Genomic DNA, 16,577 nt, shown 5'->3' on the forward strand with positions numbered 1-16,577 from the left:
GCAACAAAAAAAATGACATTTAAAAAAAAAATACCTTTAAGAGGTATGGGCGGAAGTGACGTTTTGACTTCGCTTCCGCCCTCCTATGGTATAAAGACACGTGGGGGCCATCTTAGCGTCACTCGTCTCCATACCCAGCTAGCGAAAGGACCCGATCGCCTCCACCGCTACCGACGGCTCCGGTAAGCGGCGGAAGGTGCGGGAGGGGGGGTGGCACCTCTCCCGCCACCGATAGCGGTGATCTCGCGGCGAATCCGCTGCAGAGACCACCGTTATCGTACAGCCGACCGGCGCCTGAAGAGATGGATATCTCGGTTGTGGCAGCAGCTGCTGCCGTTACCGAGATATCCCTCTTCAAAAATAGGACATATATCGTCGTGCGCTGGTCGGTAAGAGGTTAAGCAAGGTAGACTCACTTCTTGCTTCAGTTGAAGAGACAGAGCAAACCTGCAGAGGAATCTACAGGTGTGCAGATTCAATTTTTGCTTTCTTCTACCAAACTCTCCATGAAGCCTGGTGAGGCCTACTTGTTGGAGGGTTGTCCTATTCCATTATGACCCTGGTTTAAGCAGTACCTGCCAGACATTTAGCAAATGATTCTGGGCTTTACCTACTGTGTTTTCATCACTGGCTGCAAGCAACTAATGCCGCGTACATGCGACCGGACTTTTCGACGGACTAGGTCCAACAGTCTTCCCGACGGACTTTCCAAATGAACGGACTTGGCCACACACAATCACACCAAAGTCTGACGGATTCGAATGTGATGACGTATGACCGGACTAGAATAAGGAAGTTCATAGATAGTAGCCAATAGCTGCCCTAGCGCCAGGTTTTATCCATCCGACTAGCATACACAGGAACGGATTTCTCGATAGGAACTGGGTCCGGCCGAGTTCTGGCCGAAAAATGTGAAACATGTTCTATTTTCCGACAAAATGCTCCGATCGGACATACTCCGATCATGTGTAGAGAATTCCGATCGGACAAAGTGCCACACATGCTCAGATCAAATTCCTACATCAAAGCTATTGGCTACTAGCCTGAACGTAGTCCCATCGTAACGAAATTACGCCATCACGTTCTGAAAGATCAGATTTTCCAACAACTTTGTCCAACCGTGTGTATGCAACAGTTTCGGACAAGATCCGTCAGACAAAATCTGACGGACAAAATCAGACGCATTTGGTTGTCGGAATCTCCGACCGTGTGTACAAGGGCTTAGACTGAGAACTATGTCTGTAGCACAGATTTGTTTTTCTTTTTCATTTTAACAGAGAATGAAGGAGTCATGTTCTCTGCTGGGTTATTAATGTCTATGTTCCTGTTGTTGAGATTCATCCTCTTTACTTGTCCTGGTGACCATTTTCAGAAGATAGAAAGTGATTGGAATCCCAGAATTTGAAGGCTGTCATTGGAACAAGAGGTGAGGGGAAATCTTCCAATGGGGACAGTTGTTCCAGGAAGAATATTTCCTCTTACTTTGTGTTGTGCCCACAAGACAGGAAGTAAAGAGCTTTATCTCCAATGTGATGCAGACAGCAAAGAAAATAAAACTTGGTGGGTTTTTGCCCTATTGTATGCAAAACAAAAAAAAGTTTTGGTTGCTCCTCATCTGATTGCTGGTGTCTGAACAAATTGATATCAGGAAAGATTAAACTCAGTAATAAGCATATATTCTGTGTATGTGCTTACAGCTAGCTCTGCTATTTCTGCTTTAACATATGTGCTAAAATAGCTATGGTTAAATAAACAGTCCCTGTAATAACAACTCTATTTTACCTTGACGATAAATGCCTGTAAACCCTGCTGGGAACAGCTGTTTGTATAGAATGTTATGCAGGACCGATCAAGGCAAACTTTACATCCATCCCACTGAGTTTTCAGCAATTGTTTGCATTGCATTTCTACTTCGCTCAGCTTTTCGCTGATGTCCTGAAAGAGCCTGACAGCTTCCTGTACAAAAATATAGCATGCTATTCAGAACATTATTTGTTATCAATCAAACATAAAACATGTATTATATGATTACTAGTTGATATTGTAAAAAGATCCCTGTCTTATAACCAATTATGCCCTATGTGTCAAGGGAATATGGCTTCTTTTTCCAAGTGCCCTGGTCCTGCCCACATGTACAGGCTTACTGAAAACAAATTATAATCTTTTGCATGATGTTTTGGGTTCCACGGTACAAGACCCTCAGATGTGCCTGCTGGGCCTTCCTAAGTATAATGACTTCATTCATGTGCGCATTTTTTGTCTGTGGTATTCTTTACTGCCAAGAAGCTAATAACTATGGTATGAATTCAAGCTGTAGTGCCTACCTTACAACAAGCGAAGAATAAGATGCTCCCATATAAGAAACTGTTCTACATATACAGAGGTTGCCCAAAAAACATTTTCAGAAAACTTAGACATGCCATTAGAGCCATTGGTTCTTATGTGTTTAGGTCCAATGTTACTCAAGTTGCAATGCCACATACTCATTTGTGATCTGTTGTGTCTAACGGACATGCTAGTAAGTACAAAATACCCCTGTATTTGAGACTTTCCACTTAATCCTGCAAACAGTCTGAGATTGTGTTTCTCATTTCAATTGTCTTCTGCAATTTGATATGTTGCCAATTGTCTGTTTAATACATTCCTTCTGTAAATGCATATTACAGAGACCTTATTTATTTCTTTGACTGAATATGTACAATGTAGATGCAGGTTTTTGTCAGCATTGATGTTGTTTATTAGTTTATGTAGTTACATAGTCGGTGAGGCTGAAAAAAGACACCAGTCCATCCAGCCCAACCCAGGGTGTGTGTGTTTGTGTTTATGTTAATTGTAAATCGTAAATCGTATATCGTATATCTTGTATGTTGTGATTTGTTAAGATGCCCATCTTATAGTTTTTTTTTTTTAACTTATCGACACTCCCTGCTGATACCACTGCTTGTAGAAGAGAATCCCACATCCTTATTGCTCTGACAGTAAAGACCCCTTTACGCAGATTAAGGTTAAACCGCTTCTCTTCCAATTTCAGTGAATGGCCGCGTGTCTTTTTAAATTAGCTCTTATTATTAGCTTTTATTTGGATTATTCCTTTATTTATATTGTACTTGCTCTGATGAAAGTGTAGCCCAGCCAGGAGTGCCTGTATGTGTAGCCACAGGGCCCTAAGCTAGTGACAGGACCACCCACACTGCTGTGCCATTGCCATTTCTTCTTCCCTGCCACAATCAGAGTGTGCGGCCATTGTTTGTCAAATCCCATCCCTGCTGAACTGTATAGAGAGCGCAGATGTCATTGGCTGCAGCTGAAGCCAGAGAAGGGGAGACAAAAAATAGCTGGGAGCTGTGAATGCAGGGGCTGATGGGTTCTGTAGTCCTCTGAAAGCAGGCCCTACAGCTGTGGAGATGGGAGAGAACTGGAAAGCTGGGTTGTTAAGAGTCTCGCTTAGAACCCTTTCACACCACACCGCTGATAGCGGCGGCAGTAAAACGCTGCTATTTTTAGCGGCGTTTTAGTGTCGGATTTGCGGCGCATTTCGGCCGCTAGCGGGGCGCTTTTACCCCTCGCTAGCGGCCGCGAAAGGGTTAAAACTGCCGGCAATACGCCGCAATAGCGCCGTTTTGCTGGCGGCATTACAGCACTGCCCCATTGATTTCAATGGGGAGCAGCGGTGGAGGAGCGGTAAACACACCGCTCCTTCACCGCTCCAAAGAAGCTGCTGGCAGGACTTTTTTCTGAGGTCCTGCCAGCGCACCGCTGTAGTGTGAAAGCCCTCAGGCTTTCACACTGCACACAATGGTGCCGCTTCTTTAGGGCGGATTGCAGGCGCTATTTCTAATGCTATAGCACCTGCAAAACGCCCTGGTGTGGAAGGGGTCTTAGAGTGCCAGGAGGGACTGCTATGCTGTGGGAAGCTCCTAATGCTGTTGAGAGAGAATGTTGCTGCACTGACTGCTGCTACAGGGGGACTGAAGTATGGCACCTGGCCAGAGACTGCTGCTGCTAGAGGGACCTCTGTGGGAGTACAGAGGACCATATCCCGAAACAGAGAGACCCACAAGGCAGTGGGCATAGAATTGCTGAGTTGGTGCGAGACTGTTTACCCTTTCCCCTGCCTGTGTGGGACACTGCTTAACTGCTGGTGTTCAGATCCGTTTTGCTGTGGGATCACAAGGCTCTTCGTGCTGAGAGAGAAAGAGCGTCTGTATCCAGGATGCCCACTTTTTCATCTGAGGTTCCTGTTACTGTGTTTAAGATTGCCAACATCACCTCAAGGACACTCAAAAGACCGCCTGCCCCTTCTATCCAGTGGCACTGTTTCAGACACTCCAGCAGAGGGAGGAATCTTCATGGTGGACTACAGATTAGTCAGAGACCTTTGGTCACCATCTTAATTACATTCCTGCTCAAAGGGATAGCAATACCACCTCTCTTGTACCCTAGTTTTTTTTTTCTGAAAGTGTTTCCCCTTCTTGTACTCTAACATAGACTTTGGGCCCCAGTGCCAACCACCAACTGACATTTATCATTGGCCAGTAGGAGGGTGAGGAAGAGAGGCTAAGTTTTTTTTTTTTTTTTTTTTAGCCCTTGTATGTAGCTCCCATAGTTATGGCGATACTTTGGGGTTGATTTACTAAAATAAGAGAGTGCAAAACCTGATGCAGCTGTGCGTGGTAGCCATTCAGCTTCTAACTTCAGCTTGTTCAATTAAGCTTTGACATTAAAACCTGGAAGCTGATTGGTTTCTATACAGAGCTGCACCAGATTTTGCACTCTCCAGTTTTAATAAATCAACCCCTTTAAGTCAGGGTCTAGGAGGTCTAAGCTTTGTCCCTCAGGTTATTGGGTATCAGTAATACATGAATCTGATGTTTTGTTTGGAAGTTATGTTATTGTAAGCCCCATTTAGTGCCTCAGCATTTATTGGTATTGTTGCTGTAATCTTACTCAACTAGACATAATGCTCGAATAAACAACCCTTCTTTCAGACTCAGTGTGACAGAGAGCCTAGGGGTTTGTTACTACCAGGAACAGGGGGACCTAAAAATAAATGGCTCCTTTTGGGGGTAAACACTAAGTTGGACATGTTAAGCAGTTTGAGTAAATGGGGGTTATGTTTAGGTCTCATTCAGAGAACCTGAGGCCTTCAGTATATTGCAAAAACAGAACATTCCATAGCTCAACTCTCCAACCAGTCTGCTGACCAACCACATTAACCTGGGGTTTAGTTAGCATGCATTTGGCAAACGCATATGGAAGCTGTAGGCCTCTTCACCGCACCCTGTGTATGTTTGCAGTCCTAAACGCCACTGAATTTATGAGCGTCTCCACAGTGGGAGCACATGCATTCAATGGATAGATGAGGGGCAGGTGGGCTTGGAGGCAGCCCAATCCCCCTTAAAGGATCAGGAGCACACTGGGCACCCAGAAATAGCCCAGTTGTAGCAAAGGTGTTCTGTGTGTCCCCGGACCATATTTACACCAGTAACAAACAAATGGCTCCTGCCCCCACCTATAACTGGCCTTCACAACAAGAAGCACATGGAAGGGCAAATGCATAAAAGACAAAAACAGAACATTTCCATGGTTCATGTGTACTTGATAGAAAAAACGTGGGCCAACATTGCATTTCGAAGTGTTTTTTATAACCAGCATTTTCATTTACATTTTATTTATCCTTATTTTCAGGATCAATATGTAATGTTGTCAGCTAAGAATGCTGAAGCAGAATGTACACATATTTTTCATTCCTCACCCTACGGCCGCTCAGAGTGAGGCCATCAGAGGGACATGTAAGGAACCATAAGCTGCCTCCAGCAGAGAGCAGATGTAGTGGATACATAAAAAGTAAAGTGGATCGTGAGGACAGTATAGTTAATTGAATGTTTTTATTTTGTAAAATCTCAGTGGGAATGTTCCTGTTCCATGACTGTTTACTTTAAACGTCTGCTCTGGAACTAAATCAAACTGTGATAGTTTAAAGCAGTCCGCTGTGTTACCTATTTAAATAGAACTGGTTCCAAGAAAACCATGTTGAAAGACTCAAGCACGGCTTGGTAGAAGAAAGCTCAGGATTGCAATGTCAGCAAGTGAATAAACATTCCATTTCCTTTGACATTTACATACAAATAAGTAAAAAATCTTGCTAGGATCATGGGTTACACAGCCACTAACTATGTATACTTATTGGACTGCATGGCACATTTAGAAAGAAATTTCAGTTGTTCGTGTTATTGATACAAATTCCAGATAATAAAGTTAATTGTCTAAATGTTTTACTAATTACAGTCAAGTTGTTCTTGCTCCTTATTAACTTTTGTTCCTTTCAGAGCTCACGTTTCACACTAGAGCCCACACACGCAAAGTTCCTACTTCCAAAGAAATGCGTTGCCGCCAGACATGAGAATGGAACACTTCTAAAGGTGCAAAATGATTGCAAATAAAGGTGCGGACCTGATTAATGTGAATAAATAAATTCAAAGCCAGTATACATATGCTTTGCATATCAAGGGCCATGCAGAGGAGCACATTCCCCATTTTATCTAGATGTGCTGGAACAGTGGACTTTACAGAATACCAAAAAAGTACTTCTTTCTGTTCTCCTTCTCTTTCCCTGTTCTTTCAAGACAAAAAGTGATGGCAAACTCCTCTAACGGAGACAGGGGTTAAAATAAAGACATAGCTTTAGTAGATTCAGGATGGGTTAGCACTTCTGATAATGTTTCTATTGCTGTCTGTGTCTTTATGTCGTCTGTCACAGGGACTGGAAATGAGGGAAAAATTACCCAATGGGGTCACTGGCAGAAATAAAAATCTTTTTGCCCTGAAGGCAGAAACAATAATGTATCGTGGTTGGGATTGAGGTCAAACTCTACAAGTACTGCCTTAAGGCACATAGTTCTATAACTAAGGCACTGTTCACACATCTGGATAATGGGCGGAATCGTCGTGATTCTGCCTGCGATTCCAGAATCGTGGCAAAATGCAAAATACTAAATGCATTTGTGATGATATTATTTCTTAATGGCGCCCCAAACGCAGGGCGATTTTGCTGAGATTATTGAGCGAAAAATCGCTTTAAATCACAACCGCAAATGCTTCTGGCTCTGTGCCAAGATTTGGTACATGAGCTTCTTTGGAGAGTTTTTGGAGCCGAGAGAGGCTGATTCAAATGAATGGTGTCGCTCCATAAACTCTCCACTGAAAAACAAAAAAAGCTCAAAAAACTAGCTGCAACAATTATTACAGAGGTGAGAATGGCGCCTAAAAGTCACTCTCACTCTCTTTGGCTGTGATATTAGAAAAAACTGCACTGGGAGAAATATATTAGTTGCCCGTCTAATTTCACCTTTCCCTCTGAAAATGCTGGTTGTCTGCTGAAAAGTTAATTAAAGTTATCAGCAGTTGGCATATAAATGTAGCACCCTGATGTTTAGGCAGGGTTGCTGTTAAATTTATTTGCCAAGTGTTAGTTGTCTTGGCCAATTGGTAGGAGATTAATTGATTTTGCTTTAATTCTGGAATTTCTGCACTTCTCTCTTCTGTCACTAGGTGGCTGGGCAGTTGGTGACATCAGATCAGGGCTGGTGCAAAGATTTTTGACACCCTAGGTGAAACCTAATTTTGCCGCCCCCCTTGGCTCCCCCCCTGACTTCACCAGTTTGCCCTGCCCATGTATACCCCACCTTTTTAATGAAGCGCCCATCAAATGCAGCCTCACCAGTGCCCATCAGATGCAGCCTCACCAGCACCCATCAAATGCAGCCTCACCAGTGCCCATCAGATGCAGCCTCACCAGCACCCATCAAATGCAGCCTCACCAGCACCCATCAAATGCAGCCTCACCAGCACCCATCAAATTAAGCCTCACCAGCGCCCATCAAATGAAGCCTCACCAGCGCCCATCAAATGCAGCCTCACCAGCGCCCATCAAATGCAGCCTCACCAGCGCCCATCAAATGCAGCCTCACCCGTGCCCATCAAATGAAGCCTCATCAGCGCCCATCAATTGAAGCCTCATCAGTGCCCATCAATTGAAGCTTCACCAGCGCCCATCAAGGCAGCCTACCATTGCCCATCAATGAATTTTTGCTTGCTTCCATTCATTCGGGAGTGGAGACACAGACGCAATCCTCTTTCACTGCGCCTCTGACACTATGTGTGATCAGAGCAGCGGGTGCCTGCTGATGCTGAGACTTGGCTTGCTGCAGAGAGAAGAGAGTAGAAACACCAGTGGCCAGGTGCCCTAGGCAGCAGTGCGCCCTAGGCAGCAGTGCGCCCTAGGCGGCTGCCTAGTTTGCCTAGTGGTAGCACCGGCCCTGCATCAGATAAGACAAAGGCAATGCAAGATCAGGTTAAGAATGAATTGGGTATCTCAGCCAATGGGCAGGTATTTTCTGGAGTCCCTTGGCCTGCTGGGAGAGCCTATTTATTTCTGCCACCTGGACAGATGTCTGGGTGGGACGTGTGTCGTATTGCCCTGGGCTGCTAGGCCAGAGACCTGAGGCCTATTCCGGGGACATCTGGCTGCTAGGCTGTCTGGGGGTCTAACCAGAAGCAGGAGAGCAGCGTATGTAATGCTTCTGCTGGCCAGAGAACCTGTCGTGGTCAGAGGTAGAGGGGAAGTTGTCACCACGAAGGTACCATCTACCTTGTTACCAGGGACCACCGTGAGTAACTGAATAAAGTACCTGAGCAGTATTGTCACCAACCGGGGACGGTGAAGAATTGGGAAACTTTAGCAAGTGCCAAGCCAGGGACCCAGCCAGTGGAGGTGACACTTGCAGAGCATTATTGTGTGCCAAGCCAGGGACCAAGCAGGCCAGCGGGAGGACACTTGAGTATCTGTAAGTGCCAAGCTAGGGGCCCAGCAGGGATGCAGGGTAACGCTTGAGGAAGATACTGAGTGAGAAGACTGGGAGCTCAGTTGAGTAAAGTCCTACAATAAGAGATTGTAGAAGAAGTGAAGTAGTTTATTGCAAGTTAGAAACTGTCACAAGACTATTACCACAGAGGACAGCAGATGTGGTGTCTAGCTGGGTGCCTTTCCCAGCATGGCTGTCTGCCTATAGAAGTCTCAGAGTCTGCAAATTAACATTGCATCTACTTAAGGGTGTCCTGGCCCTAACCCTTTCTCCCAAAGTTCTGTTCAAGAGACAATAAATCGCTGTGCATTCAAGAAGTGTCTTGCACCCATCAATCTAGCTTGCATTACACCCACCATGCCTTGCAACCAACTCTACATTGAAGGATGTCAGCTGGCCCTAACTCTGGAGGTCACCATTAGGCCTAGAGAGTCCCAGGACTTGGCTACATAAAAATGACATAAGTGAGCCAGCCCCTGCCCCTATTTATTCAGAAGCTAATACTTATCTAGTCTTTACTCCCTTGAAATGTGGGTGAACCCCTAAGATCATCACATACAATGCAGAGCCAATGGTGATGGCAAGAGGGTTGGCCACATGAGTAAAGAAATAGATTGATTTTGTAGGACCTGTCATCAGTACAGCAACTGACAGGGTATATTCTGTGTTGATTTCTGTGTTTAATACAGACAGGTCTGCTGACCACTGATACTTTGCTTCACTTGTCTGGCATTTCCAGACTGATTCTTAACAATTATCTTCCTAGCTATGATTTTGTTTAACTGACCTGACTATTGTATCCTGTTGTCACTTATATGTTTTATGAATTGTATTTAAAGTATAACTAAAGGTAAATTTTTTTTTTTCAGTTTTGGATAGCGTGCAGAGGGATTCGATCAGCTGTCAGTTTGTATTGCAGTCTGTGCCCCCATTAAGAAGATTCACCCTCTCTATTTGTCCTGTTACTATTATTATTGAAAGTGAAAGTAAAAGAAAATCCTAAATTTTGGGTTGCCCCCTGAAAAGTAATAGGGAGGAAATCTTGGGCATAATGGTTCTGGTGACCTGGGGGTCCCCAAGGAATTCTCTCAATTTGCAGGGATTTCCTCTCACTTAGGGTTGTCACCTGTTTGGGATTCACCCAGACAGTCCGGGTTTTGAATCATGTGTCTGGGTTTCAGGTGGAATGAAACCCAGACACATGATTCAAAACCTGGACTGTCCAACATTATTCAGACAGGAATGTGGCTTGAAATAGGGCCTGACGGGAGGGTAAGGGGGCACTATGTGTGCTGCATTACTATTCTCTTTGGAGTGCCCAAAGGTGTCCCTGGTCTGTTATCCTATAGTGTATACTGAAAAAAATAACTTGCTGTGTCCCGCTAAAATGTTCAGGTTTGGCTTGAAGACAAAGTGGCAATCCTACTCTCACTCCCTGTTTGGCTATGGGACAGGAAGCGAAGGGAAATCTCCCCAATGGAACAAAGATGGGAAAAATATCTGACGGGTTATAACCCTCCCTCCCTCGCTCTATTCAAAATGAAAAAAAAGTTTTGCCTATAGTTCTGCTTTAAGTATTAGCCTCCCTGATGGTATTCCTGAGTGTGGCTCGGAGTAGATTTTCAGCACCAAAAGCAGTAACCCCAAGCTACACTCAGGATTCCATTGCAGGATCCAGGTACAGCAAACTTACCTTGTCCCCAGGATCATGCGATGTCCTCCCTGTTCTGTGTGTGAACCATCATGCGCTCGATCCATCACAGCGCCGAGCTCCGTTTCCTACGAGTGTTGCGACGCACAGGGATGGAGAACAGCGCTTAATATAAAAAAGTAAAAAACAAAATACATATACAGTACATTGTAATCTTACAGATTACATTACTGTATCAATTTATTTCACATCCCTTTTGTCACTAGTGGTCTGTCCAGTGCGCTGCATACAGTTTTATATTATAAATACTGTTCTTTCTGCCTGGAAACTGGAGATGGTCCATGGCAACCAAAACCGCCCCTTTACATCAAAAGCGGTTTTAGACCCACTAGAAAACAGCGATAATAAATTAGAATCACTTGGAGAATTTGATCGATAGTCATTTGTGGGGAAATCCGTCATCAAACACTGAAAGTAATATTCAGTGTTTTTGATTTGATTACATTATTGTATTATTTTTATTATTATTATTTGTTATAATTATTTATAGTTTATTATATTATAATTTATGATTTTGTTTTTCAAACTTTATCATACCTGGGATGTCTACTAGACTCTGGTTTGGACAGATTTAAGTGAGTTATTCCTAAGAATTACAGGACTACAATATAAAACGCCAAATTTTCATGCAAAATAATTGTACAGCTTTCAGCATCAAAAATCGGAAATAATTGTACCGCCAGGGAGGTTAAGGGATGGGACTGCTATAGGTGAAGACTAAACAAGTGTGCTCAATGGGGTTGATTTTCTAAGGACAAATATGCTGTGCACTTTGTAAGGGAATTTGCACCACCGCTTAGTGAATGTGATGAAATCAGCAGAGCTACACCTCATTTACTAAGCCTTGAGGCACATCCCCGAGCTGAGAGAACTCTTATTTGCCTGTAGTAAATCGACCCCATTATTTGACACCTGAGATTGACCACATTAACCACTTCAATACCAGGCACTTAAACACCTTCCTGCCCAGACCAATTTTGAGCTTTCAGCGCTGTCGCATTTTGAATGACAATTGCGCGGTCATGCTACACTGTACCCAAATGAAATTTTTATCATTTTTTTCCCACAAATAGAGCTTTCTTTTGGTGGTATTTGATCACCTCTGCGGTTTTTATTTTTGCTAAACAAATAAAAAAATACCGAAAATTTTGAAAACAAAAATGTTTTTTTTTGTTTCAGTTTCAAAACTTTGCAAATAAGTAAGTTTTCTCCTTCACTGATGGGCACTGATGGGATTACACTGATGGGCAATGATAAGGTGGCACTGAGTGGCACCGATGAGGTGGCACCAATGAAGTGGCACTGATGAGGTGGCATTGATGGACACCGATATGTGGCACTGATAGGCGGCACTGATGGGTGACACGGATGGGCACTGATAGGTGGCACAAATTGGCACTGATAGCTGGCACGGATTGGCATGGATGGGCATGGATAGGTGGCACAGGTGGGCATGGGTAGGCGGCACAGGTGGGCATGGATGGGCACTGATAGGCGGCACAGATGGGAACTGATAGGCGGCATTGTATTATAATATATTGTACTAATGGATGCCAATCAGTGACAAACAATAATGCATGCCAATCAGTGATGCCCATTGTGGGCACTGATTGGCATCCATTATGGGCACTGATTGGCATCCATTGTGGCACTGACTGGATTCCCTGGTGGTCTAGGGTGGCATACCTTGTCCTGGGCATCCCTGGTGGTCTGGTGGTCCAGTGTGGGCATCCTTGGGGGGGCTGTGCTGATAATCGATCAGCACAGACCCCCCCTGTCAGAGGAGCAGCCGATCGGCTCTCCTTTACTCGCGTCTGACAGACGCGAGTGAGGAAAAGCTGATCACCGGCTTTTCCTATTTACACTGTGATCAGCCATGATTGGACACGGCTGATCAAGTGGTAAATAGTCTCCCTCGGAGACTCTTTACCGAGATCGTAGTTGCCGGGTGTCAGACTGACACCCCGCAACAACGATTGCCGTGATGCGCGCCCCCGGCTCATAATCCTGATCACGTCATATGACGTCCGATCAGGATTGTGCAACCACTTTGCCACCGTCAATTTGTTATAGGGCGGGCGGCAAGTGGTTAAATGTTTTACATGGTCAGTAAACTAGACATTGGGGTTGATTTACTAAAACCGGAGAGACCAAAATCTGGTGCAGCTGTGCATGATAGCCAATCAGCTTCCAACTTCAGCTTGTTCAATTAAGTATTGACAAAAAACCTGGAAGTGGATTGGTTTCTCGCAGAGTTGCACCAGATTTTGCACTCTAGTTTTAGTAAATCAACCCCATAGCTGAAATTGCCTGAGTCTTGAAAGAAACCATCACCTTATTCGTGTCTTCTTGTTCATGTTGGTGGGAGTGATTCAGAAATCACATTAAAAGTACTATCCTTCATCTACATACTTAATAAATATATATTTACCTCCTTCTCTTCTTTTGTTTTCTTGAGGGATTTTAATATGTTTTCATGTTTTTTCTCATTTATTTCCATAGTTTCCTTCATTTGTTTTATTCCCATCAAGGCTTTCTTTACTTCATCCTCCACATAGTCCTCTCCAAGTTTTGAAAGTGCTGAAGGAAATAATAATGTATAAATAACATTTGCAAACAAAGTCTTCAGAAAGCTATTGTAAGCCAACTTCTGGCCTAAGGGGAAACATCATAAATTCTAATTGTAGCATGTATACATTAAGAAAGCATGTCTGAACTTTTTTTAAGGAAAAAGGAGCCAAATCGTGACATAAAAAAAAAAGGTCATCCACATGTAGCAATAATGTCATATGTGGTGGGTGGTTGAATACATTTTAAAATTGCACCATCTGCCTGGACTTGGCAGGTCTTTATTGTGTTTTATAGGTTTCCACCTAAGGCTCTGAGTTAGATTCTTTAAGCCTGGCAAACACGGGCTGAATATCTGCTGGTTAAATTAAAACCAGCCAACATTCATCTCATGTCAATGGGGTTGATTTCCGTGTAGCCACGCCCCCGACATATTTAGTCACTATGACTTCTTTCTGGGATTGGCTACACGGAAATCAACTCCATTGATGTGGGACGCAGCTTGTTGTGACCAACACACTGACTGTAGAGAAGTGTGGAAACAATGTTTCTGGTGTTTGGGTTTCAGCAATTTTAGAAACAGCCCTACAGCTGTAAAGGTAGACATGTGATGATCAATATCAGATTTATAGGAAACTCACAGGTAGTGTTGGGCGAGTGGTTCAGACCGAGCATAAGTTTGGTCCGAACATTGTCTGCCGAACACCTGAATTTGGGGGACACTTGATGAGATTTTCGCCCACAGAGTGCCCCACAATGCACTGCACAGTGCATTCTAAGACCTTATTGGCTTAAGCAATGCACCTGACCACTGGTCAAGTGCAAGGCTTTGCCTAATCGGGGTGCAGTGAACAGCTGTTGTTAAGAAGTGGGCTGTGTCTTTAACAATGGAGGAGTTATCAGCTGTCAACGGGCTTCCTCTCTGACAGCTGAATGAAAAAACAAACAGAAAAATGTGAAAAAAAATGGCATTGGGTCTGGTATGGATTTTAACCTCCCTGGCGGTATCCCCGAGCATGACTCGGGTTTGTTTTTTTTCTTGTATAATCGTTAACCCCGAGTCACGCTCGGGGTAACATTGCAGAACGGCGAGCGGAGATCTTACCTACTCCTGGCACTCCAGCGATGTTCTTCGCTGTCCTCCCCTGTGATCGCCGACATGATCGCCGGCGAGATCACGGCATCCTGACTTCCTGGTTCCATTCCCTACGAGCAGCAGCGGCACACGGGAGCGTAACTGGGCGGGAATTTTTCAAAAAGTGAACACAAACACAAACATAAATAGAGGTGATACACTGTAATCTGAGAGGATTACACTGTATCATCTCTATCTGACTGATAACTATACAGTGCCCCTTGCCTTCAATAAAATAAAATTTAACATGGCATCAAAAAAGCGCCACTTCGCTACAAAATCGCCATTGGACCAGCTGAGTGACAGTGGTAGCGACACGGAGTTGCTCGCAGAAATTAGCGATAGCAAGTCGTGGGGAGATTTGTTGTCTGACACTGACACGGATCTGGCAAGTGACAGCGGTGATGATCCTGCACCTGACCTCAGAGATGTGCGCAATTGGTGCCCTATAGACTGCGATACAGACCAGGTAGCGCCACCAAGATTCCCCTTCACTGGATCACCTGGGATGAAGGTAGATGTCGAACGTGACAACCCTCTGGCATACCTGCAATTATTCCTCACTGAGGATGTAATTGAAAAAATTGTCACAGAGATAAACCGCTACGCTGCATGCCAGGTTTTCCCGAAACAGAAAGTGGGAACCAGTGACTAAAGAGGACATCTGGCAGTTCCTGGGACTCATTATTCTTCAGGGAGTGGTGGGGAAACCGCTCCAGAGATGGTACTGGACCACCAATAAATTACTGGCCGCTCCGTTTTTTGGCGCCGTGATGTCCGAATACCGCTTTTCCCTCACCATGAAGTATTTCTACTTCACAAACAATGAGGAGTTTGATGAGGCCACGCATCCTGCACCCAAACTAAAAAAAAATCTGGGAGGTATGGCAAATTATCGTGACCAATTTCCAGTGGACCTACGTGCCAGAAAGGGACGTCTACGTGGATGAAAGCTTGATGGTTTACAAGGGACGCCTGAGCTGGATACAATTTATTGCATCCAAAAGAGCGAGATTTGGCATAAAATCCTACATGCTCTGCGAGTCATCCACTGGGTACATCTGGAATTCGGTCATTTACACCGGTAAAGGCACAAAGTTCAACCCCAGGTACAGCGGATATGGGATGGCCACATCATCAGTCCTCACACTGCTGGAGCCATTGCTGAACCAGGGATATTGTGTGACCATGGACAACTTCTATACGTCTCCGGAACTTTTTGAGGTTTTGCTAAAAAAAACAAGACCGATGCGTATGGTACTGTTAGGCCTGATCGATGTGACATGGCATCTCTGTTCTCCAGGAAAAAGCTAAAAAACTGAGAAATGGTTGCCTGGCAGAAGGGTAAGATGATGGCAATGCAATGGCGAGACAAGGACATGTGTCTCATGAGCACGGTGCACAATACCTCCACTGCCATGGTCCACACCAAACGTAGGAAAGATGTGCTGAAGCCGCAAGTCGTGATAGACTATAATTGCACTATGGGAGGTGTCAACAGAGCCGATCAGGCAATGACATTTTATCGGGCTATGCGCAAGCAGCAAAAAAGTATTATAAAAAGATTTTCCGGCATCTTCTGGAGCAATGCCTTTGGAATGCATATGTCCTATACAGAGCACAGAGTCGCAAGCCTCTTATTCATGCCGATTTTACCTGGAAGGTGGCTGAGCAGATTTTCATCAAACACCAAACACCATCAGGATCTGCGATCAGACCTGGACGACATGCTGTTGACGTTGTCAACCCAGAACGCCTAAGCCCCTGTACACATGGTCGGACATTTTGCCAACCAAATCCGACGGATTTTGTCCGACGGATTTTGTCCGACGGATTTTGTCCGACAGATTGTGTCCGAAACTGTTGCATACACACGGTCGGACCAAGTTGTTGGATTTTGCGGTTACCAAGAACGCGGTGACGTAAGCGGCGGGACTAGAAAAGGGAAGTTCAGTACCACGTCCGGCACCCTTTGGGCTCCTTCTGCTGATCTCGTGTCAGTAGAAGTTTGGGGAGAGACGATTCGCGCTTTTCACATTAGTGATTCAGATCGCTACTGCTCTTCGGTTTGTGCTTGTCTTTGTGTATCTGATAATCAGTGCGTGCAGTCATTAAGTATTTGTTGATCATTGTGGATTATATCTTGGTATAGTTAGCTTTGAAAGGCAATTTTTATTGTCTGCTTGCTTCTGCTATTCAGGTCGTTCTTTCAGGCCTTTCTGTTTATCGGTGCTTTCTGGTGTCCGTTCTGACAAGCCGACCGTTTTCAAACCATGTTTCATCTACGTACTCGTCATAG

At 44.5% G+C, this 16,577-nt stretch overlaps 1 protein-coding gene across 1 annotated transcript in view; it reads right to left on the reverse strand.

Moving 5' to 3' along the window:
* CLUL1 (clusterin like 1) overlaps positions 1-16,577 on the reverse strand; it is a 49,339-nt gene that overhangs the window by 17,877 nt on the left and 14,885 nt on the right. The window contains exons 3-4 of the mRNA XM_077492545.1: positions 13,007-13,155; positions 1,783-1,956 (exon numbers count right to left, since the gene is read on the reverse strand). Coding sequence (XP_077348671.1) covers positions 1,783-1,956; positions 13,007-13,155 — 323 coding nt within the window. The remainder of the gene's footprint in view (positions 1-1,782; positions 1,957-13,006; positions 13,156-16,577) is intronic.

This window comes from Lithobates pipiens, unplaced genomic scaffold, assembly GCF_037356315.1.
Source record: "Lithobates pipiens isolate NorthernLeopardFrog02 unplaced genomic scaffold, aLitPip1_a1.2 Scaffold_19, whole genome shotgun sequence".
Classification (NCBI taxonomy): domain Eukaryota; kingdom Metazoa; phylum Chordata; class Amphibia; order Anura; family Ranidae; genus Lithobates; species Lithobates pipiens.